General features: G+C 36.2%; 1 protein-coding gene across 7 annotated transcripts; it reads right to left on the bottom strand.

Moving 5' to 3' along the window:
- Positions 1-25,742, bottom strand: BRD9 (bromodomain containing 9). 7 transcript variants are annotated; one of them, XM_082321197.1, is made up of 18 exons: positions 25,328-25,742; positions 24,418-24,638; positions 23,431-23,563; positions 21,609-21,669; positions 20,594-20,738; positions 17,460-17,570; positions 16,529-16,704; positions 14,306-14,434; positions 13,337-13,469; positions 10,908-10,983; positions 9,032-9,127; positions 8,120-8,252; positions 7,156-7,267; positions 5,462-5,500; positions 4,919-4,990; positions 3,473-3,575; positions 1,653-1,820; positions 1-908 (listed from the first exon to the last, which is right to left on the bottom strand). In XM_082321197.1, exons 1-18 carry the CDS (start codon positions 25,398-25,400, stop codon positions 808-810), a joined length of 2,082 nt encoding a protein of 693 aa, XP_082177323.1. In that variant the 5' UTR covers positions 25,401-25,742; the 3' UTR covers positions 1-807. The 7 variants fall into 7 exon arrangements, with proteins under 7 accessions (XP_082177323.1, XP_082177324.1, XP_082177325.1 ...); XM_082321198.1 differs by having other exon boundaries at positions 14,306-14,395; positions 25,328-25,741; XM_082321199.1 differs by having other exon boundaries at positions 16,529-16,644; positions 25,328-25,741.
- Positions 25,743-25,826: the final 84 nt, after the last annotated feature.

The following is a 25,826-nucleotide window of genomic DNA, read 5'->3' as shown; positions in this document are numbered from 1 at the left end:
CTTGCACATATCAATGGTACAAAATCCCCCAGTTACATCAGTACTGAATTATAAAAGTTTTATTTTAAAATTACTGAAAAACACACCTTATCCAGTATTCTTTCCATCCAAGTAAATATACATATCAAATTAAAAAATATAAATATTATATTTTCTTTGCGTTTCAAGACACAAGGGATCACAAAAACATCCATCTTTTTTAGATCCAAGGTAGAATTCTCATAGTGAGCATTTTAATGCAACTACCAAGTATTGTTACTCTCAAATTAAGTATTCTCTAGTGTGATTAAAAAAAGATTTAAAAATATGGGGAAACAGAAACAACTTCTACAGATTATTAGGGTTAGGAGATGGGAGATATCATAATGATCACAATTCATGCAGTTCTGTCACTGATGAAATAAAATATTCCTCCTTGAAGATGTTCAAGTTAAGACCTGAACAGAACTGGTAGATAACGCTACTATAAACATTTAATGACTGCTGCCATGATACTGGGAAAATAATCACTTTTTAGTTTCTACATAATACAATTTTTTCTAACACATTATTTATTGTTTTTCAGTCAAGATTCACATACCAATAGACAACAACCTCCCTCAACAAACAAATCAAATGAAGGTTTTAGTACATTGCTAACAACATGATGTACTAAGTAGGGTTTTTTTTATTTAATCCAGCATATATGATAATATTATACAGGAATCCTCATAGAAAAGAGGACAAAATTGACGTTTCTGCCATGGACAAAAACTTTATAAAAACATAATACAATTAAAATACAAAATATATATAGTACACTTCAGATTAGTTAGTAGTGGCATTTGAGGTTTCTGGAGACTGAAGAAATTCATAGGGATCATGAACAATGTCTTGCTGTTCTCCAACACTCAGATGAGAGGGGCTTCCTGTAGAATATGGAAAAAATCAAAACCTTTAAAAGTACAGAAAAATAATGAGGAGATACTTATGCATATAAACAGCATGGTTATTTCACATGTTCCTTTCAGACTTTTAAAGCAAGACAGACATTTAAATGATACTTAAACAGGAGATTTTGAAAAAGAAACTACAAGATTCTTCAGTAATTTAATCCTTTTTGAAACAGCAGTCATTATTACTCTAAGTTGAAAAATTATACAAAATGTAATTGAGTATCATCCAACCAACATCTCCTACCTTATTAGAAATGGCACGGAATTGTTAAGTGGTGTTACCCTATCATCCTGTCTTATCACTGAATTTTACAGTTGACAATGGAAGGCTATTGTAGAATCCCACCTGTTACTTGCTGCATAAAACTATGCCTAAGTAAAATAAACATTATACACTCCTTAGTATTTCTAAGAGCATAAAATGCAAGTGCATATAGGGATTTGCCAGTCAGTATCAATTTACCTCACAATTATTTCAATCATGACTAATCAAAAAATAAGTAACTACAATTAGTGTCCTTAATTCCACAGGTCAAAAGTATGTCATCTTAGTTGCCTTTGCCATGCATATTTAAAAATTAAAACATGACCCTGTAGTCAGCACAGTGTTTTATCAGAGCAGTTTCATGCAAAGATTTATGTAAATTAAAATGTAAGTTTTAACCAGTTTCAATTAGAGCAGAAGTACTGCAACTTCTGTGACACAGGTAACTTTACCAAGATGATGTTGGTCTCTTTCAGAGGTATTGGAGAGGGAACTCAAATTGGATGATGGCCGGGATCCCACTCTGTCAGCCTGAGCTTCATGAAGGTCCTGCAGCAGCTTAGTTGTTTCATCCAGATGTAAATGGTTATCGTCATGATCAAGCTCCTTCTTCACTTTCCCTAAGGGCCACCAGTTATCAACCAAACCCCATAATTAGCACATGCAGATTCACTGATGAATTACCAAGTAACTATAAAAAAATAGTTCTAAAAATTTATTCTACAATAAATTAACACAAGTGTTGTCTACTACACAAACAACCTCAATCTTGCATTTTCCTTTGCACTTCTAAAAGGCAATGGCTGCAGATCTGTTTTCAGTTTCAAGAAATACATGTTGAAAAGCATTTGGCTATATTGGAGGATGAAGGAGAGTGCCATGGGAAATGGCTGAAACTGAATTCACTCCCAGTATTTAAACAGCTAATTAATTTGTCTTCTTCATCTGTTAAACTCCAGACTTGAAATAATGCATTTAGTTTGCAGCAAAGGAGAGGAAGTCAGTAGAAAGACTAAAATATCTAACTTAAAACACAGTTAAAATAGAACATGTAAATTATGGACGCAAAGAAATCCTCATCACAGAAGATTTTAAGAACAGTATCTTCTCCAGCTACACTGATTTTATAGTAAGCCAAATGAAATTGTGAAATTGGAAAGAACTGGAAGTTTGTGCCAACATACGCTGTTCTTTCATCTGAAGACTTAAAAAAACTTCCCTCCACTTTAAACAGGAAAATAAACTCTTTCCTTTCTCTTTGGGCTGTCTTCAATGCAGACCTTGCTAACTTTGCAAGAATTATGATAAGAAATAATGCCATAAACTCTCTCTGGAAGCTAAGTAATCGAGAAGTATGATTATTTACAGAAAAATCAAAGAAAAAAAATATAAGCAGCTTTCAGTGGAGCAAGAAATTCATAGTCAGATTGATATGTCTAAACCTTATCTATAAAACAGGTATTTATTCATTTTTACTGAACTGCAACAAAAATTAGTGTGTGACAGCATAATCAGAGCTTACAATTGCTTTTCAAGAATACTGCACCTATGGGAGAAATCCGTAGACATCTTTTTTATTTAAGCTTTCAGTTACCTCAGTTATGTTTTATAATAGATAGTTTTGCATCTTTCGCGTTCTGAATTAGAAGTATCTTAAACCATAAGCAGTATTTTTTTTTGTGATGACATTTTTGAGACATATGACCAGCTCAGCAGCCTGCAGAAATGGGAACATTACTTCTTGTAGTATTTAAAGAAGGATACCTATCAAAGATGGGTATTTGAAACAACGTCCTAATACTTTTATACAACTGCTTTATTTGAAGGTAAAGTCTTTCCAACACCTGAAGTTTCTTCTGATTTTTGTTCTGGGACATTCCAAATAGTGACATGATTGACCTTCACATACTTACCTACTTCCCAAGTTATTTCAAAAGACAGCATATGAAGCAATAACATTTCTGAGCCAAAGCTCCACGCTGATTCTTAAGATTTATGTTACTATGAACACATAAAAAACAAGCAAAGCTATAAAAATTGTGAGGTACAAATACTTTGGTTTCTTCAGTGGTACAGGAAAAGACAGCTTGACTAGCACATGGATGCCTCAAAGGAAAAACAGACCCAAGGTTTCATTTATCTTGTACCATGTCAAATGTAGACTTATTACTACTTTTTGAACACTTTTTTTATTCTTAGAAAATCCAGCTGTTATTTTGCCTAAATGGTACAACTAAACCATAATTGAAGGCTTGTATATTTAATTACTTACCTAACGAACTTAACATAGAAATATCAAGAGATACATCTGAATATGGTTTCATAGAGAGAAAGTCCAAGTCAGAAGTGTTACTGTCTCCAGCAGATTCTCCAACCTATTAAAATACAAGAAACAGAAAGACTAGCAATAGTGGCAAGCTGCCATAATAACTTCTTAATGTTTAAGGTAAACGCATGAATCCATATTCTCAAAAGCGTGCACCACAACACCTGAGACTGGAGCATCCATAACCGTCTTGGCTAACCTGCAACTCACAGGCAGCTCAAACATGGTTCCAGCACAGACCAGTCATATGAATGACAAAGGATCTGCAGGGTAGTCTAAATATCTTTCATCTCATCATCTGAGACTGTTGAAACCAACATTACCAAATCCTCTGGGACTCAATTACATGCTCAACTCATCCCTACTCCATGGCAGAACCCTGGCAGGGGGAAGCATTATCAGTATCCCCCATCATGAACCACTCCTAGATCCCCTTTTCCCTCACTTTCTCAATGCAACACTGGATTTATTGAAATTTTTAGTATGTGACTAATAAAACCAGTAAGGTAGGCCTCCTTATACACAGTATCAGCTGGAGCTGGTCTCTCAAGTATTTTTTCCATACATTTGGATAATGAAATACAGCCTGCACTACAACAATTTCTTTTTTTCCATACCTGATGCAATACTGGCATGCAATGGCAAAAAGTAAGAGATCAAAGTAAAAGTTGTTAAGCTTCAAAACGTTCTAACAGAACTCTCTGAGGTTGCCTATTCCAGTAGGAGGAATAAGACATGCACATAAATACACCACCAGGTATTACCTTTTAGAAATATGAAAATGAAACTTAGCACTTTCGTGAATTACCTTAACCAGTCACCTCCTAGACAAATACAAACCTTTCCAGAAAACATAAGGAATATTTATAAAACTATAAATTTCATTAGTTGCTATAATGTAATCCATATAATTTTTATGTGAATTTCCATGGAATACAGTGCATATCTTCTGTTGTCACAAATAATTTGTAAGAAAAAAACTACCACTTGAAGAAACATTTGATTAGTAGCTGTGAAATCACAAGATATGCATTATTTACCCCTACTTTCTAACAGACATTTTCAATGGATGCAGTAAAACTGATAAATACTACTGGTTTTTTCCACTTTTACAGCAGGGTGAACCTCAAATGTTCATCAGCAGATCAAGTATCTTTCAGATTCCTAAGTGGTCTTTCTGCCTCTTAGATTTAGTTATGCGTGCTGAATTAAACTAGAGAATACAGAACAGGACAAACAAAGCCACTAACTAAAATAACTGTCAGAGAATCCATTTTAAGTACTGAAAGCTTATTCTAGATACTGTAGTTTTAATATTCTACCTCAGAGCATGCACATCCTTGTACTGAAACACTTTTTTTCTTTTTTTTTAAACCACACAAACCATTTTACCATAATCTGTTTGGAAGAATCCGGACAGGTATTACGCAACTTGTGCTCTTCTTTTATGAGAACTGGCAGAACCTAAAGAACCAAATCATATTTCAGATCTTAGCATTTCATAGCTTATGTTTCCTAAGAATACTCTCAGTTTGTGTAATTTAGTAGTTTACCAAGATCAGATCCGAGGCTACCACGGAACACTATCTTGTTTTGTGACGTTTGCATAGAACCTTTACAAAAAAAAATAAAGACTTGCTCTTCTGTAGTGGGTGACCATATACATTCACGTAAACAATTTAGAACTAACCAGGACAGTCTCTTAGGACAGCCTCTTTAGGACTAACCTAACAGCCTCTTCATTATCATATACTCCACTTACCAATCTTTTCTGTAATAATATACAGAACAGATGCATGTTAAATAAAATGAGGAATTTGAATGTTGGAAGCCCAGAGAACATCGCTTTCTCTACTTTAAAAGCCAAGACACTTCTTCCAGTTAAAACAAACAAACAAACAAACAAACAACAGACTGACTATCAGCATAACTTACTTTAACTTCATCCAGTGGTTTTACTGGGATGTTTCTCCTCTGGAAAGAAAGAATACTAACAATTACTTTTATTCAACGTAAGATAAAGGTCTCTCTCTTGTACAATTTCAAGTATATTCAAACTTCACAGACAAAATGAGGCTAGAGACAGCTAACTTTTTCACATACCTGTAATGCAATTACAATGTAAGTTACTGTTTTGAAATAGCTTAGTATTATGCATTTTAACTAATCTTTGATTCCCCTTACACTATTTCTTCCGCCCATGAACTTTATATTCAAGTGCAGTGTCTTAGTCATTACTTCAGTAACTTCTGATTCCAAATCATTTAGTGTTGCACTTTCAGAGATATTCATTCTTACTCAAATGTAGCAGCACAAAATACTCAAGCATAAAACACCATGGCACATCATCACTGAAACACATTTAATTGCACAAAATCTGTACATATCCACATACATCACAACCGAACAGCATTTCTAAGTGTAAACAGACATTGACCATTTGAAAGGTATTTAGAAATTCTCATTTGGAACAATATTCATAGAACAAGGCGGCAAAAAGGGAAAGGCACGTGTTTTATTTTAAAGCTAAGTTCAATATGTTGTATGCACACATTTCTAGACGTAGAAGAATATTCAAAATATTGGGTTTGAACTTTCAATTTTTTTTTAACTAATCCTTTACATTTCTTCCTGTTTCATATGCAACCTTTTTCCAGTGGGGACTGGAAAAAAATAGCCAGAAAATTCTGAAGGACCCTCTTATTTTTCATTCTATTGTCTCCTTTTCCCCAAACATCACCCACCCTATTCTACTTCTACGTCTGCAGAGAGTTAGCATAATCTCATTTCCACCATGTCAGGAAGTCTGAGTACCTTCCATCTCCATCCCCACCCCCACCTCCCTTTCTTTATTCTTGAATCATTCAGAATGTCATCATTTCAAAGAGCAGACAATTATTTCAAACTAAGAGTGGTTTTCAGAGTGAAGATAACATGAAACAGGATTTTGCAGTTTCCGGTAGCCTATTTTGTCTTGGGAATGCAAACATTCCCACCAGAATTATACACACTTCTGAGAAAAATCTCTTCTCCAGTCTTAGTATGAATCTCCTAGGTAAAGTGCTTTTGGAAATAAGTTAAAAGTTTTTCCTTCAGACATACTGCATGAATTTAAAAGTTAGCATTGCTGGGTAATAGATACCTGTACAGTGATATTAATTTATTCTCCAATATTATTTCAATGTTCCAAATAATTAGTCCTTCCACAAGGAATGTATTTTGCATTTAAATAAAGACAAAAAAAATCCTTAACAAAAGCATTGCAATATAACTCAGAAGCAGGTACGTAAGTCATGACATTGAGTGACAGGGCTGCCCAAACCCCATTCAGTTGGTTGGTCCCTTCTCCCCCCTGCTATGTTGCATCCCCCTGCCTCTTCCTTTCTGCAGTCACATAGTGAACCACATTGGACAACTGATCTAGCTGGAGAAAAGAAAAAGATTGCTTCTCTTGCTGATCAATTCAGTTTCTAATTTGGTTCACTGCATAGTTGCATGCACAGCTAAGCCTGCACTGCTTAAACTGACAGTCAGTGGAAAACAAAGCATCTCATACAATATTAAAAAACAGAAACAGGTCCATTCTTGTTTTGATGAACTTGTGACATTTCTGGGCATCAAGGACACACCTGCTTTAGCTGATAAATAGTTTTGGAATGATCTCCACTAGTGATCTGGTCCAGAAGATCATCTACTATTTTCTTGCTGTAATTTCCAGCATCCTTCACAAATTCTTGTAAGCTAGTAGGAATGGAGATATAAGCATTACAGGAAATGTTTACTTTTGTAAAAAAATACTTCAACTTATAACATGGGTTTTCCCCAACAACGCTGCATTGCACCTACATTTTCCTTGCTCTTTTATGCTTCTTCAGAAAAGAAATTAAGGCATTCAAGGCTGGGGTTTTTTTCCTTCTCAACCTCCCCCCCTTTTTTTTTTTTTTAAATGGAAGTAAATGTATTTGCAAACTTCTTTTTCACAACTACCAGCAAATTTTCACTCGAACTATCATTGGTAGAGGGTTAAAAAAAAAAAAAAAAAAACCAAAACAAAACAAAAACACAAAACACAAAAGCTTGTGATTAATTTTTTCCCTCCAAGATTAACAACTTAATGAAAAGTGGCGTTTTCCTTTTCAAGTAGCTTTAACTGTTTTGAAACTCCTTGAAAAATATCACTGTTTTAAAGTCATAGAAATCTATTACTTGCATATCTAAACCTACTTACTGCTGGGTTTAAAGCAAAATGCTAAATCTTTAGCAACCTGTAACATTCTGTGGTCAAAGACTCTAATAACAAGATTCATAACAGCCTTGCAATAAAATAGGGTAACTTAAAAGTGCAGACAGAGGGGGAAGAAAAAAAAAGAAAAAGAAAAAAAAAAAAGAACAAAACAAGAAACTAAACCCAAACCCAAAAAACACCCCACCAACCAGGATGAAAGCTAGCTTTAAGTTTTATACCGAGTTACTTTAAAAATAAGTTTTAGAAAAAAATATCGGGATTTGGAGGCTCCTAGTTGACATTTAGTCCAAACTGCTTTTCATAAAATTGCTATGAGAAGTTAGGCCTCCTAATAAGGAAGCGCTTACCTTAAGGCACACTGTATCCCAGTTTCATCACCATATGCCGAGTACAGGAGTTCCATTTCATCTGATTTCAAATCATGAAATATAGAGTTGTTTTGCATGGAAGGTGCTGTACTAGCACTTGTAAGAAAGGTTACTAGCCAGGTAGAAGAGAGAGATAACAAATGATTAACACAAGTGTAAAAGATCACTTAGGTGGAAAAAAATAACAGAAAAAAAAGATTTTGTTTTCTGAAACAGATACAGAAAGTGCAGTGTGTTTCTTCCTCCAATTGAAATCAAGAGCAATATCTCAAGGACAATTCCAGACTCTAGAATCAGTGCAACTATTTTGACCATATAAATAAACGTACTTATACTACTGGAAAACAAAGAAACAAGTTAACGACTCCCACAAAAAAAAAGATTCACCCCCCCCGCCCCCTTTTAGATTTCTGCTTTTGGCGTGTGTCTACTTCGCTGTTGTTTGCCAGTCAGTTTCTGGAGAGCAGAATAGAAACTATTGAAAATATCAATAATACTAGAAAAAAAATCCACAGTTTGTGAGGTCCTTGTCATATGATACAAAAATGCAAGTGACCAAAAGCTTTTTTTTTCTCAATTCTAAGTACAATTACTCAGGAAAAATTATTTCCTCCAGAGAAAATGAAGTACCATTATTGGAAAGCTTCTAGTGTAGCTATAACACTAAGACAAAACATTAATCCATAAACTCCTAATTAAGTTATGTTTAACAAGCAGAAAAGTCAATTTAATTAAAACTGCATCCTGCTGTAAATAGAATTAATTATATGTTATAGAAATAACCAAGTGAACTTTCATTTGGAGACAGGTATAAACTGAAATTATTTTATATCAAGAAATTGATCAATAATTTAATTAACACAAAGTTAAAACATGTTCCTTGGCATTTACCTTTATTTCTTCGTTCATCTTTAAAGCCTAGCGTAGTGAAGCCAGGTAATAATTTGCTTGACAGGGAACTCAAATCCACTGGGTGAGTCTCTTCCTCTAATAATTTGATTTAAAAGATGATAATAATTTTTAGAAAAGCACTTCATGTTTAAAATTTATTTATGTTGAATATTTAGATTTTGCTATTTTAAAAAGTTGCATTTACCATAAAGGCTAAATATCTTTTAATCTGTACATTTTTATTAAGGATAGGTAGTGTAATTCAGGTTCTCCATTTAAATTTCAAATACATGCTGTAAATATGTTTCCATCTCTTACTCACAAGATCGATGACTTGCTTAGTTATTTCACTTTTGAAGTATACAGCAGCATCTGAAATTCTTTTACTAGCTCATTCACAAACATTCAAGATCCAAATATTATGAAGTCAGAAAAGCCATTTTTTATGTTGACTAAGTGGCAGTTTGTCTATAAAAACCCAGACACCATGTAAAGAACCTTGTTAAGATAATTAGCATTATGGCTATAGCAGTATTTTTTTCTTCCAAAGTTCTGAGAACTGCCTAATTAAAATGGCTCAAATAATTTGGAATATGCTTTTAAACTCAAAAAAATCCCAACAACATTTAGGACATGTCCAGTTATTTTTAATCTCTCTGGCTGCTATGGAATCTAATGGTAATTATGCTCAATTACTGAACAACAGAAATCAAGTTTATCCCTAGAACCTTACTAGGATGAAAAAAATAAACTACAATAAAAATTCAGATTATACTATTAGCTGAAAATTCAGTGTAACTAGTATGAACTATACAAGCAATCAAAAAAGATTCTGGAGCACAGAAACATCAGGAAGCAGTACAGTACTTTACAGCACACAGTGAAAGCTCGCTCTGCTCCCATTACCAGCACAGTCTGAATTTTCAGTAGCATGATTTCAGAGGTATTAATCACATTCATTTTATTACTTATTTTTTTCAGAAATAGATAAGGGCATGATGATAGTCGAAATGCTCAATTTCATTCCAGAAAAATTTACTACCAAATGAAAAGGAATTTAGACAGTAATAGAGCTACAGGCTTGTATCTCCCCATCAAAAAAATCAACAGAAACCTGAGTAGTCAAAAGGGTTCATGCATTCACCAATGCAACAACAGGTAAGCTGTGAATGCATTCCAATCTCAAAAGGTGCAGAGAAGGAAGTGCTAAATCAACGTGACATACAGCAGCATAAAGACTATGACATTTCATTCATTACAAACTTTCAAAACTTCTGCATTTTCAGCTCGAAATTAAAACAAGTGGAAAGCATAAGACAATATAAATAATGTATAGTAGTTAGACAAACAAAAACCCACAGAAAAGATCAAGGAACTAAAGAAAAACAATTAAGCAAAACCTAATTAACTTAAAACTGAAATTTAGTTAATAATTTAAATTAGGAAATAAAAAAGGTAAAAGATGATTCTGAATTTATATCTGTGCATTGCACATTTACATAGGGTTACAGCACTTTCATTCACCTTTTGTCTATTAGATTTTAACACTACAGGGTACTTGGAGCAAAAGCCTGTCTTCCAAGTTCTCTATAAAGTTGTAGCTATGTGTAAGTGCTTATAAATAGATATTATTTTACCTTCTAACTGTTAGCATCAGTAAAACAGAGCATCTGAAGAGTGAAAATTTGAAAGGCAAAGAGAAACATCTGATATTGGAGATACTAAATATAGCTGTTGGGGAAAATGGTTTGGGGAATGATTTGGGGTTTTTTAAACTCATCTACACTACACAGGATCTGTATGTACAGTTAAGACTTCAAAATCTGCTAAAACATTCAACATTAGAAATGTTTGATTGACAGATCATAGCATTTACCTTCTGCTTCTGGATCAGATGAATTTACCACACTAAATAATAAAGTTCCATCTCCATTTTTCTTCAGATAACCAATCTGTAAGTAGAACCACAAAGATATAGAAGCAATCATTCAGAACAGTCCAAACTCAGAGAAGGAGTTGCTTACTTATACAGAAAACTATAGAAAGCATTTTTAGCTGTATTCAGATCCTGTACTCTGGTATTCCCTTTATAATACAGAGAATCTTGGGTCACAACTATTTATCACCGCCTAGCAAATGCTTCAGAACAGAAGACTTCAAAGTAAAAGTTCGTATGTCATATATACAACTCCTTATTCATCTTCCTAAATCAGATCTGAAGTTTGCATCCAAGACAAAAACAATTCCATTATAATTAGCATGGAGCCAGGCTTTCTGACTGCCAAGCCTAGAACACACTTACTTTTTAGAAGCAGAAGTGTAACTCCTATCCACAATCTAGCTCACTGTTTATTTTCAAATCTAGACCGAACTGCTTGTTTTCATATCTCACCCACAACTGTCTCTAATTAGAAGTACTTTTATGAACACACTATCAAATTCTTAGAGGAAGAAGTGCTGTGACAGACCTATCAGAGCACACAAACACAATGCTAAAAAGACAGCCAGAGATGCGAAAGACAATAGAACACACTGGGGTCTGTAAAGATAGAGCCAGAACTGATGCAACAAACTAAGCTGATGTCAGAAACTCACTACACATGAATCATGCAAAAAAGACACCAACTTCTCGGTAAAGACGGAAGATGAAAACTATGCTCTCCCTAAAGAAATATTAGTAAATACATCCAAGTAAATTGAACATCAAATCTCTCTCCGACTTTTTTTTTCCCCTCCCTCTTAAAAAGTTTATATAAGGCCAAAGCTAATGTCAGCATATAATAAAAACAGAGGTGACAAATGCTGGAAAGAGAATGAACAGGAACAATACCTTCAAGTGATGGCAAAAGTTAGCAATAGCTGAACTCTAGGAACGTGTCAGTGTTACCTAGATTCAGTGGAATCTGCAGTGGGTTGTCTAGCTGATTAACAGCTTAGACAATTAAGAGCTGCACACCTAGAACAACTCTTTCTTGAACACAGCAAAACTGACTGCATCAGCATGAAAGGCCTTTTCAGTAAAGCTAGCAATTAGCAGAAGGTGGGTATTGCTTTAAAGGGTTTTTAAAAAGCCACTCTTACTTTGGAGGTTTCAAATAGCCTTCAATTCTAGCAAGTCTTCTAATTATCCAAAGAAACAGAAATATACTGAAGAAGCTAAACCTTCTCCCACTGTTCTTTGAGGCTTTACTTGCTAATCCAGTTGAGCCTAAGATCACTGTGTAACAAAGGCCATTGTCCAAGAAATCAACTTTTAAGTTTGAAGACACAACTGCTACCAGTAATGCTTCAAAGCAAATGCTTCTTCTGCAACAGTTGTTAAAAAAATAGGTGGAAAATGCAGGATGGAGCAACATCCTGATTTTTTTTTGATTGCAGTGGTCACTAGAGTATGCGACAATGAGAAATGAGGACAAAGTATAATGGTGGTAGTAAGACTCCACAAGATTCAAGGGAAACAGAGTAAATGTATCTCAACGTAGGCCTGTAGCAAATGCCTGTAGCATTCACTCCAACCCTAGCATGAAGTGATGAAGGAATCCACCATTATCACCATAGCTAAGAAAAACCCAGCCTATAAACAGATCGTGCTGAGAAAACTGCACTAACAGTATCACTGCGCTTTTCCTTCTAACTCTTGGAACAGCACAACACCCAAACGCATGGAACAGTATCAGAATCACGTCCAAGCTGATCAAACCTGTGGTTAGCACTGTCCAAAATTCCAACATGGACAAACTATTGCTATCTTTTCCTAGTCACTGAAGGATGTCTGTATTTTGTACTGACACAAGAATGTGCTATAGCTGACAGCTACTACTTATAGGCACAAAACTACAAGAGGTTCTGTACTTCTCGTTGAAAAAGTAATTTAACACTTAAAAATTCCTGAATTCCTTAGATTGAAGGGGGAAATCCTAATAATCCTTCAACCTATGCCAAAGTTTGCTTTTTCTGAGGTTGCAACAATAAGAAGAATGTGATGCTTTTTTAATCACTTTCAATGCTAAGGGTTGCAATTAAGAAAGGCAGATTCAAGACTGAGCAACATTTCAGTTTTCTGCAAGTGAATTTCTGAAGATGTTCAACACACACTACAACTTGAGATCCATTTAGGACACCCTACAATGGGGTTCAGTGGAAACTAAATGCTGGACAATCGTCATATTGGTATTCCACACACAGCATACATCCTAGATGTTACAGTCTCAGAAAACATCATACTAAAGCCTGTTGCCTAAGATGAAACAAAGCATTCAATAGTCAGACACAAAACTGAATTGTGAACTTTGTTGTGCAGTAGACCTTGCTGTTGGGTAGATATCGATTGATCCTATCCCGAGCTTCATCTGCTGCATGTTCCACTAGTGCCAGGACATGTTCTTCAGCAGTGCTATCTGTCAGGCTGCAGGCATTTCCCTCGGGTTCAAATATGCAACTAAGAAAGAGAAGAGGAGTAGCTGTAGAAATTAAAAGCTAAAACAAAACAAAGGGCTGAATTCTGGGTATGCTAAATAGAACAAATCAGTCCCACTCCTCTCCCAGTGTCAGTATACTTTGGCATTTAAGTGTAATTATAGTCATATTATGAAACTGAAGTTTTGCAGCAGAAGCTGAGAACTACCAAGCTACTGAACTTCAAAAATTTAATTGTTTCCGTACCTCAACGAAAATAAAGGAAGTATTACAAAACAGAGATTGGGAGTAAAATTGCATTAATACAAGGTGAATGCTGTATGCGTCCTTAGTCTCCCACATGCACAAATATGCTATTTTCACAACTTCCAAATAGAAGGATGTAGAAAAGAAATTATGTGATGAAGGAATGGAGACTAACTCTAATCTGACAAAAAACAACAGGCTGCATTTATGAGGATTACGTCATTTAGTTGCTTGCAGAAGCAGGACACTGCTCCCAGTCTAAGGGAGTCCTTTAATTCCTATGTTTGTTAATATTGGCAATTAGTATTCCTAATCACTATCAATCACACCAGTCCTTCTCATTGAAATTACAGAATTTGACATTTATCTTTCAGTAGATCCCTTTTCATTAAAGCACCAAAGCAATAAAAACATAACAAATAAACATACCCAGGATGGAAAAGGACATTATCTTAGCAATTATATAAAATCAGAGAAAGGTACTATTATAAGGGGAAGTGTGAAGGTATCATAGGATACGGCAGTCTTCACTATATTACATATTTAAAATAAACTTTGTACATCAAAATCTTTCAGGGCATTATATGGACATTAGACACTAGGGCCAAACACCTTAGGTACTGGGTAGAGCATCTCCTCACACCAAATCCATTTCTCTCTCCTGGGGTATCTTCTTCCATTTGCTTAGCTAAGAATTTCTCTCTGTATAGAGATTCAGATCCGATACACAAGAAAGTTTTGCTATTAAAGACAATAAAAACATCACAGGATCATACTATTATGAGACAAATGCGTTACACGACTTTTGTTTCATTGAAACTTTAAGAAAGGGTGTACACAGGAGGAAACTCCTCAACAACTGGCACTTTCTATCACACTCTACAAAACACTTAATCGATGAGAGTTTTGAAAGAATGTTCAGAAGGTTGCAACATTCTGGACAAAATTTGCAAAAACTACTTAGATATTAGGATGTCTGAGTGATCAAGTCATTTTTTAAACTACAGTGCAGAGGTCTAAACTGCTTTAACACTTTGCAAACATTGACTTCAGCTCTTTCCCTGTTTTTAACTGTGAAATACGAAGGCAAAAATATCTGCTATTAGGTTCAATTCTCCCCCCAAAGCTCTTATTGTATATCAAAAAGAAAAATATCTATCCTACTGATGCCAAAATAAAAGTGTTTAAAAGGTCAAGTTAATTAGAAAAACCAGATTAATTCCAACTACTAAAGTTACATAAACATTGAAAAGAACAGGAAAGTAAATTTATTCCACAACTGACTGCAAGGAAACTCGTATCAGAATAAAATCAAAGGTCAGTTATTTTTAACTATCTGAATTGTATGTTAAGGTAGATATTAAAGACAGAGCAGTACTATGTTGCTTGGCAGTCTCAATTTCTTGCTCTGTTAGCTATCTGTATTTGAAGATGAGCACACAAAAAGTGGCAAAGTACAAAGTTACTCCTGTAACGGAGTTTATGTAAGAATTAATCAGAAGAGAACAGTTAGTATTCTGGGCACCATTCAAACCAAATCATCCTATCTTTTTAAAAAAAAAAAAAACAACCAAGGCACCTCCCCTTCAATCAAGAAAGGTACTTTCAGTTAATTCCTATACACAATCCATTAAACAAAGAACAAATTACACTTTGATAATTCTCCATGATACAGAAACAGATATGTTTCTGTATGCTGACATCAGAATAGTTCCAGCCAAAAAAAATTACTCAGTTTAAAATTATTTTTGAAGATACACGTTGCAGTCTCCTATTTCCACAAAACAATTACATTAAAATACTACTTCTTCTTCTATCAGACATTAAGCAGAATTACAAAAATGCTTGAAGTGTAACAAAAATCATGTGGCTGATTAAAATTCTAAAGTTCACTTTTAACAAAAATGAGAGAGCATGAACTTGAAATAACAAGTTACATTTCACTTTTTTTACTTGGGATGTTTAAGAAGGCTGCAGAACATATCTGCATGATCAGATTATTTAAGACATGACTAGTAATGCTCTGTTACAGTTTTATTTTCATAAAGTTCCAGTTGATATAATGCTCTACAATTTAAATTCAACATCTATCCTAGGATGTCTATGTAAGAACACTGAACAATATAATTTGCTTGTAAATTACAGTTTCTGCTAAAATCTCCTCATAAAATAGAAAATAAAACCCTTTAATTTGACTAAAATTAGATTTTAGTTGTAAAAACATAGCTTTTTGACATGGGGATGCCTATTAGCTGGAAGATAGCTATTGCATTAGCAAAGTATTTTACAAAGAAGCTTAGTAAGATTTCATTGGGAAGATGTTATCATCTGCTCCAGAAATAATCTGTACCTCTATATCCTGCCAGATAAGACTAAAGTTAAATAAAATCATTTACTGATCACTCCGCCACACTGCCATCCTGTTAGATTTTGACACAGTCAATCATTTGGGGGGGGGGGGGGGGGGGGACAAAATGCAAAAGGTATTTGTGGCTATACTAAAAATGAAAGAACATTTCAAACCATCATGAGAAGAAACTACTCATTATTTAATATAGATATAAAGAAGGATAAAAAATCTATATATACATTAAGTGTAAGTGTTTAAAAGAATATGCAGTCATTCTTTGAATTGTTTGTTTCAAGTTGGGAATCACTGGGTTATTAAACTAGTTCTATAAATAAACAAATAAATAAAATACAATAAAATTGCCCATTTATCCTATAGACCACAAGCAGAAAGGCTGAAAGGAGGTTTTTTCCTCATTTCTTTGCTGCTGTCTAATATTACAAAAGCTGCAACAAACCAGTAAGCATGCCCATTAAAACCTTTACCTAATAACTTCTTTATTTTGCTTTTTGGATTTCTTGGTAGTCTCTGCTTGTACAGGAACAACTTCAGGGACAGGTTCCTCAACTGCTGTGTCTTCATCACCCAAAAGAGCTGCCTGCTGAGAAAAATCCATGTCCTGCATAAACGACATGCTGCGCTTCAAAGCTAACAGCCGTTCCTAGAATCAGAAAGGACAGAGCGGCAGGGACTTAACCTTTCCCTCATAGCCAAGATGCTATGATAATGGCATGGGATGGGAATGGCCATGGCCTTATTTTGTTCTTAATGCCTCGTTTCCAATGGCGATGCAACATGATTTGGTCATGGTAGCATGGCATCAGAATTTCTGCAGCCCAACTATCAAGAGAGAAACAAACAAACAAACAAAACTGCATATGCAAAGACAACTGCCTATTTTACACAAAACTTACCATAACTGCCAACACATGCGCGTGCACACACACACAGGCACACACACAGAGCAGCTCACCAAAATAACTTCATTTTACAAGCCAACAACTTGAGTAAAAAGTGCGTTTGTACGCGCGCATCCGTGAAACCCCTGAAACCTCCCCTATGCCCACCACCTTCAAAAAAGAAAAGCTTTCTTGTTTATGCAGAACTAAAATTTAAATGAGATCTTGTTCTCAAAGTTTCAGAAGCAATATTTTACAGTTGGGTTTTATATACGTGGATCTTAATTGCTTCCACTGAGGCCAGTGGAAGAAGCTCCTACTAAGGTTCAGAAATAAGGGCATCGTTATAACAAGAATACTATCAAGCCCTTAAATATAGCAGCACTAACAGGCACTGCTATAATTAATCACAGATGGATGAAATAACATTTATCATTGTTACTAATTATGTTCCTTTTAAGTATGACCAAAAAAACCCCAAAGAGTTTCTGCTTTTTGTTTTTAATAGGTCTCTTACTTTGCTCATCATCTTAAAGCCTGTGTGCAGTATCTTCTTGGCTAGCTTGTAGTAAACAGTATCTGGTCTGTTGTAAGTCATTGCATTATCACACATCAGTTTAAAATCTGCCTGTAAAATACAAGACAAAAGAAATGTTAAAATTTCAAATTCCTTTGTTAAATGACTGGAAGACACCATTCCATCACGGCAGCTCTGTGAAAAACAAAATATTTTAGTAGCAGGCTCATGGACTAAATGCAAGCCAAAAGGTAACACAGAATTACGATGGTTTGAGCCCTTTTTGCTTCTTCAAGATGCTCAATTTTGTTTGGAATTGGCTTTTTGGTTATAACAAAAAAAAAGAAAAAAAAATCCACACCAAAAAACTTTTCCCTGAATGCCAAATGTAACATTTGCTCCTTAGGCAAACGGAACAAATAGAAGAAATGGAGAAATTAATAGAAGGACTGAGGCACCAAGGTAAGTACTTTTTGGTGGTTTTCCCACCTTCTAAATCAGAACAGACTTGAGAAATACAGTGACATCAGAAAGACACGAAGTGTCTTACATATAATTTTAATTCTAGTAATTCGCCCACTTCTTCAGTCACTTGCACTAAAACAAGAGAAGAAAACTTCAAAGCATAAGAAACAGCCTTCTAGATGTTCATCACATGCAACAAAAGAACAGAACAGCCAAGCCTGATTTTATCTTCTCTGAATGGTTATCTGTCACACATAAATTCAATTAATTTTTACTGATGCAAGTTCCCAAAACAAAGGTGCAACACACCCCACTGTAAACGGAACCAAAACCAATTTGTTGCAGATTGCAAAAGCTTTTTCTAGGGTGCCTTTTTTCTAGCCACATGCTACTGATCTGTAGAGTAAAGCATTATTAGAAGCTCTATGAAACACTGAATTAAAAAGACATTACTGTACACCTCTGAAAATTTCTGAAGTTGGCAAATCAATAACCAAGAATCATGCAGTAGTCTTTCCAGGCACTTCACAAATTGGATCCTAACAAATTAAACTGGTGCCTGATTTAAGAATATATTTTGCTCTCTTAATAACTTTTCAATATTTAAACAATGATTGTTCAAGCAATTAGGCTTCATTTATTCTGTAGGCACAAATTCAAATGTGTTTTTGTGCATGAGTCCACTATATTTGATGATGACTTGATTATGTGCAAAAGTGCATGCAAACAGAATGGTATGCTTTTTTGAAAAGTTTACAGACCAGTAAATAGATTTGCTGAGACAAAGATTTTTGAAGGTTAATATTGCAGTTGACACAGAAGTCTTTCTAAAGACTTTCTCTGGCACCTAATGTTTACAAAAATAACCTTGCCCTACTGCAATCCTGATCAGATTCTGTAAAAACAAAAAAATGATTTTATTTCCTGTTTCCATGCAGAGATGTCAGAGCAGTGCTCTCCTGATCATTTAGTAGTTGTCATCAAGTCCATGCTAAGCAAGTAGGTGAACAGAGTTACAATTGGTAGTCTGTGACTTTCTATGGCATTTAAGCCACCTGCATTCACAAAAACAGAACTTGAGAAGATGACATGGAGGAACAAACTATGAGCCAAGTAGCAGACAGAGAAGCCCATGTGAGTTATACATCTAGTGATGGCCTTTGAAGTGCTGCAGAAAAAGACGGAGAAGAATCTTTTGCTTGCCCAGCTTTGAAGTACACCCTTTTTTCGGCAGCAAAACTGATGTTTTCTGCAGCACTTTCCCCTCTTCTCAACACAGCAAATGGTTCTTGCTAACTCTACTCTTAGATTATTTATTGGCTTGTGACTAGCCTCAGCTATTTATAATAAGTATACCAGAAATGAAAGATAACCCCTTTGAGCAGACCTAGAGGATGAAAACCTATAAAATTCATTTCTGTATTACACAGAATTACAATGGCATAAGCATAATTAGGTACACTCATATATCTAGAAAGGGAGTCCAACCTCTTTATCACTGTGAGATGGACAACCATTTATTGCTCCTCAGAGTATCAGCAGAAACCAAGTCCTTCAGAAAAAGAAGAATCTGTCAGTCTAAACAATATCGTGATTTTCATTTTTTTTTTTTAGGTTGCTATCCCACCAGTTTCATTATTGCAACCTTGCCTATACTAAATAGAGCCACAGAGATCCCGTTCAAACTTTTCAAACTTCCTTTTTAAGTTGCTTAATAAGACAATCCAGCAAGCCAAAAGAATTCAGAGACCTTAAGTCATTCCTGACAGCAATGCAATTATGAATCCTTCTTTACTATTTCCTATAAATCTCTGTACTTTTTTCAAAAAAATAAAGCATACATAACAAAACAGAATAATCCTTGTCAAAGCACCTATAGGAAATATAAGCCATTCGTTGCTCACCTTGCTGGACCTTTCAAAAGAAGACATTAACCCTGGGAAACAAGCCAATTCTCTCTGCCAAGTCTACCGTTATATCAACACCACTCTAGAAAACAATGACTGAAGACAGCTAGTAGAACTTCATGAATCAGTTAAAGAAAACTCCTTTCCTTCCCGGAGCTGGCAATACCATGAAAAGATTTCTTACTGCACTGTCTGTAAAACCACAAACCATCCAATAAAGTATTACAGCAATAACAATACACAAAATAGCTAAGGCAAGTTGCCAATAAACTTGCCAAGTAAGTTTCTGCCAAAAGACCATTCCAAATGAAGTAATACAGAAAACAGGATAACTAAAGATAAAAAAATATGTAGTTGTTATTGAATCTACAATTTTCTTGCAGACATGTCAAAATTGCCTTTTAATCAATCTAACCAGGTCTAGATTAAAAAAAAAAAGCTCCAGGTTCTTCAACCTCTTAAGTCTTTGTGATAGTCTTGCTCTTGTTTATGTCTAGCAGCGTGAATTCCATAGAACTTTAGAGCATGTTCTTGGTTTCCGCAGTAATTTGTACTAGATTGTAGTAGAATCTGACAAATATAGCACTTCCACAGGGAAAAACAAAGCAAGAAACCCATTCTAACACACAGAATATACAAAAGTGCTCAGTGCTGAAAAAATACACATTAAAATAATTTATGTAATAAATGCTTCTACAGCTAAAAGGAATCTTCAGTTTCTTACTAAAGAGCTCTGAAATAACTAAATCTCTATCAATTCACCTTGAATTCAGTGACTGATTTGTATTCATTCGCTGCAATTTTTTCCTTCATCGTACCAAAATCCATGGGGTGCTTTATTATCATAGAATATCCAGGCGCGATGGCATCCGTGACTGGAAAAGCAAAGAACCCATGAGGATCTTTCCTAAAAATAAAAACAATACATTTAGATTTATATCAGCAAACAAAATGATCATTGTTTTTATATCACATTAATGGTATAAAAAGAATAGTGCTACTTAAAAACATTAAAAGCACTCTCCAGAAGCATATTTGAAAAATTTCCCGATACAGGACAGAATTTTGATTACACATACGTAGACTTTTTGAAAGTGAATCAGCTAGTTCTTGAATTATTTAATTATTTCTTGTATGCTTTCTGTGTCTCTATTTACACTCCAAATGGGTCTTTTGGCTTCACTGAGTAATAACCTCTTCAACTCTTCTTGTTCATGAGGTCCTCTAAAAATAACTGGTGTTTAATATATTCAGATTAGTTCCAAATTCAGTTTATTGCTATGTAACAAGAAAGGAATTTTTTTTTTTTTTTTTAAAAACACGAGGTACAGGGTTAACATCTTATGGAAAACAATAAAAAGCCTCTCCAAATTAAGAGGATTATCAAGTAAGCAGGTATAAACTTGCTTTGGTATCTGACAGAGGACATAGAATAAAAAAAAATTTCATAAGAACAGTTCAGTCTTTTAAAATATTAAAATTCATAACTGTTTTTTAATTCCTAAATTAAGTCATTAATATTTAATAATTTTATAATGGCAATGTATCCTCTGCCCAAAACACTTCCCTGCCAAAAGCTTTGCATAGTAATAATTTTCCTCAACTAATCTTTAAAAACTACCAGGTCTGACATGGTTGCAAAGGTTACCAAACATACTACAGCCAGTCTTTAGGCACTATCTTCAAACAGAAAACCATGATAAGAAGTTGTAAAGTAACACATATAAATATGCATTAGACACTGTCGACACAGCTGTAGATAGAATACGTTTAATACCTTTGAAGCTGGCGCAGGAAGTGTTCTAGTAATTGCTGGATTGGTGTGCTCTCATTTTCAGCTGCAGTTTGAGATGGAAACACAGATAAGTGCAATGAAACAGAATACAGGTATGTTTGTTTATTTAAAAATATAAATACCAGAGAGAAAATCTTAACTACAAGTACAGCTTGTACTGATCTGAAGGTCAACGAGATGGATTTCAAAGCAGAAGTACATCAGATTTCTAAGCATACAGTAACTATTTCTTCTCCTTTACTATCTACTGAGTTTTAATCACATTAAAAACTAGTAGACATTAAATCAGATGTAATGCTAAGTCTAGCAGTTTTCAGAAAATGTATTAATAAGGTGAAAGTAAGGTGTTATGTATTTTTACAGGAAAAGTGAAACTTCATTGCTCAAATACTGCAGTTGAGAAATCCACATTCTTACATTATCCATGCAATTTTAACGGCTTCTTTACTATAACACCCATGTAATTAGCTCCTCTGAATCTTTTCAATCAAAAAGAAGAGTAACAAACGACAAAATCTGACTATGCAGATTTGCTGGCAAGAGAGGTACTGATTACAACTTCACTTCCTGTACAGATTAAACAATAAACACTACATGTTAATTACCTGTTCCGTGCACATACTTCAGAGAGACTGGCTTTACTGTGAAGTTTGAAAAACTAAAGCAGCAGCATGCTGAAATCTAGAATTAAAACTCCAACTCTTCATCACAATAATGGAGAGACATTTCCCTTCTTAACCAGAACAGGTAAGGTAATTTATATGCTTTCCAACGACATTTTCCAAGCAGATGAAAATAGAAGCCTTGTCAATATAGAGGTCAATTTTTAGCTTGTCAGTTTTTCAAGGCTCCAGACTACCCAGAGACATAAAGCTTTGACCAGAAAATTTCAGTTACCCCTTTTAGGTCACCTTGACAGTCGATGGACGCCATTCCTCAATGTAATGTGCAGTCATAATTAGAAAATTCCTCAATAAATTACTTGACCAGTCAATGGGCAGTGTTCCAAAGACAAGACTCACAATATTCCTACAGACCCAACTTTTTGCTACAAGGTTCCACTTCCAGGCATATGTGCACTGAGATCATGATGTATTTGAAAATTCTCGTAAGCAAAAGTTTCTACTGAATAATGTTGAGTTTTAACTATCCAGCAATGGCTACAGATAGAGAAAGCATGGCAAAATCTGAAGGGATTAAACATGCAGAAGTTACAACACACAATTGATAAGTATTTTGGCTGGTGATGAGAACTAAAGAAGACTGGTAAATGAAAACTGGAGGGGACTATGGTCTTTAGTGACACCCTACCACAACTTACCACCAAACTTTTGATGAAAATAGAGGTACTAAAATTAAAACTCCACAGAGGTTATAAGAAAAGACCGTAACAACTGCTAAGCGGTCTCCACAAGATTTTTTTCCCTTGAACTGAGCAAAACTGTGTTCCAGACATTCTGACCACTGTTCTGTAAATGTTGAGGAAATGCTAAGGAGAAGGAATTAGGGGAACACTACATACAATAATACTTCTATACTAGCTTTATTCTGCCAAGTAACAGGAGCCAGGGACAGATGTCCTTGCCAAGTTCAGTCACATGAAAACAAACCTACTAAAACCCAGAAGCACCAAGAGGAATACTGACTTTTCAGATAGCATAAAGTTCTGAATGTTGGAAAAAATAAAGTCTCTAGATTTCAGCAAATCCTCATGTAAATTTTACATTTCGGTACCTCTGACAAAAGTTTTTTTGTGCATGCTTTTAAAAACACCCAAGATGATTTAATTTTTCACACTGCTCACCTGGTTGAGTTCTGCATGCTCTGACAGGACGATCTGGAGGAGGTTCAACCTCCACTTTTTTCCCAGGATCAAAATCATCAGTTTCTCCTTCAGTGTCACACTGTTCTTTCTCCCTTTTCCTCTTTTTCTCTTCCTAGCACAGCAGGAAGAAGACAAATTTTAGAAGAACGTACTTGGAATGTACAATCCCACATACCAAAAGATAAAAGACAGCGATTTTTCATTTGGAATACTCATTCTATATCTGAACCATAATATGATTTAAACAATACTGCATGCATTTTCACTGTCACTTTTTCAATTTTCTTCTCCAATTAAAACTAATACTGTTTACCTTTTGCTTCTTTGTATTTAAAGGTTCAGCACACACAACTAAGGTGACCACACCATTTGCTACTAACGAAGCCACAAAGCCTGGCATACAGGTTATTCTAAACAAGAGCCAACAAGACTATTGTACCACAGTACTCAACAGATCAGATTTCAGAAAGCTGTTTTGAGTAAACATATCAATTTCAATGTCCAATAACTGGGCATATCTCAGGAACAGAAATACAATTTAGATTTACTTGAAAAGCTGAAAATACCCTCCTCAAAGGGTAACAAAACATGTTTCTGACCTGGCTGAAATACAAAACTTCCAACTTAAAAACGGAAGTATTCATGCCTACAGACAAAGCAAATGGATAAGAAAAGCAAACAGTTACAAAAAAAAAGTTTTTACTTTGTTCAAAAAATCATCACAGGGATATCTCTTTTAAATGGGAGAAATACACTAACACACACACACACACACACGAGTTTTCTACATTTGTGAAGTGCTGTCTCCAAACAATAAGCTTCTTGCAACGGTGATTTAAAAAAAAAAAAAAAAAAAAAAAAGAAAGAAAGAAAAAAAAAAGCACTGGTACTGTGTGCCAGATTTTAGATCTGATAAGCAAGCATGAAGACAACTGGTATGTCTGAATTCTAAAAATCACAGCTTACCTTTCTCTTCCTTCTTTCCTCATCATCTAGATGCTTTTCTTTTTCCTTTTCAGACTTTTTTTTCTTTTTTTTCTTCTTTTCTTTATGTCGTTCTCGCTCATGATCTGATCTGTCATCATAGTAACTAGAATCATGCCCTGATCCAGAAAGTTCAGTCACTTCACTTCCTCCAACTTTAAGCACCAGCTTTAAAGGTTTTTCCAAAGGCTTATCCACATAATCTAAATTAAAAAAGTAAAAGATTTCATAAATGCACATGGATGTTGTAGCATACAACAAGGTTGAAAATATACGCAATACATTTGGAAAGAATAATAGCTAAGACCAACGAATCCAAGTTACGAAACAGTTGTTCAGCACATTTTACATCATGATTTTCTACAAACCTGTAATACGTAAGAAACTAACGCCTCGGCTTTCCCTGAAAATACCACAAGATCCTTGTCAGAGTAAGGTGAAGCCAAGTATCACGCAACCAGCGCAGTAACCGGAATCCATCAGCAACAGCCGTACGAGCCCGGTCTCAACGCCCACCGCACCAGCGCCCCGGAGCTCGCTCCACGCTTCCCCTGCCCCTCCCGAGCCGCCCTCCCGCCGCCTTCAGGCCACCGCCCGCTTCACCTCTCCCCGCCGCCGCCGCTCAGGATCCCCGCAACACGCCGCTTCCCCTCCTGCCCGCCCCGCCCCGCAACGGGACAGCGCCGGCGGCCTGGCCCCGGGGCGCTCACCCGCCCGCCCGCCCTCAGCAGCTCACGCGTTCAGACAAGGGCCTCTCCCTCCAGACGCTCCGCTGCGACCCAGCCCACGAAGAGACGCCGGGTCCTGCCGACAGCCACGGGAGGGAATGGGGTAGACGCGTCCCCGGGTACAAAGACGGGTCCCCCGGCTGCGTACCGCCCCCGGTTCTTACCGCTGTAGGCGGTGGCAGAGGCCGAGCGCCATTCCGCCTTCTCTGCTTTATGTTTCTTGTGCTTCTTCCCCATGGCGGAGCCCGCCGCAGCAGCCGCAGCCGCCCCTCGGGCCCCCCACCGGAAGCGCTCGGGGCGGAAGGGCTCCTTCCGCCCGCCGCGGAGGAAGATCCAGGTCAAGGGGAGAGGGGCGGGCCTTCGCGCGGCAGCCCGCCTTTTACAAAAAGGCGGTAGCGGTGTCCCGCTGCCTCGCGTTCCCTTCGCGCTCGAGCGGGGTCTCTTCCCCTCTGTGCGGCGGAGGCGCCGCCCTCGCAGCAGTCAGGGTGCTGGGGGGACCGAGGAGCTGCCTGGCCCTTCCGCTCCCCGGGCGGACCTGCGTCCCCCGCTCACAGCGCGCCGTCCTCGGGGCCCTGTCTGGCGTGAGGTGATTTTCTGTCGCCACCGTGGAAGCCCGCGGGGGAGGAGCGGGCTGCCCGCGCGCGCGACTGTGCTGGCGACGTG

The sequence above is a fragment of the Platalea leucorodia genome (genome assembly GCF_965183815.1).
Source record: "Platalea leucorodia genome assembly, chromosome: 1".
In the NCBI taxonomy this organism is placed as follows: Eukaryota; Metazoa; Chordata; class Aves; order Pelecaniformes; family Threskiornithidae; genus Platalea; species Platalea leucorodia.
The sequence above is the reverse complement of the archived record's forward strand: the minus strand, read 5'-3'. Positions and strand labels throughout refer to the sequence as shown.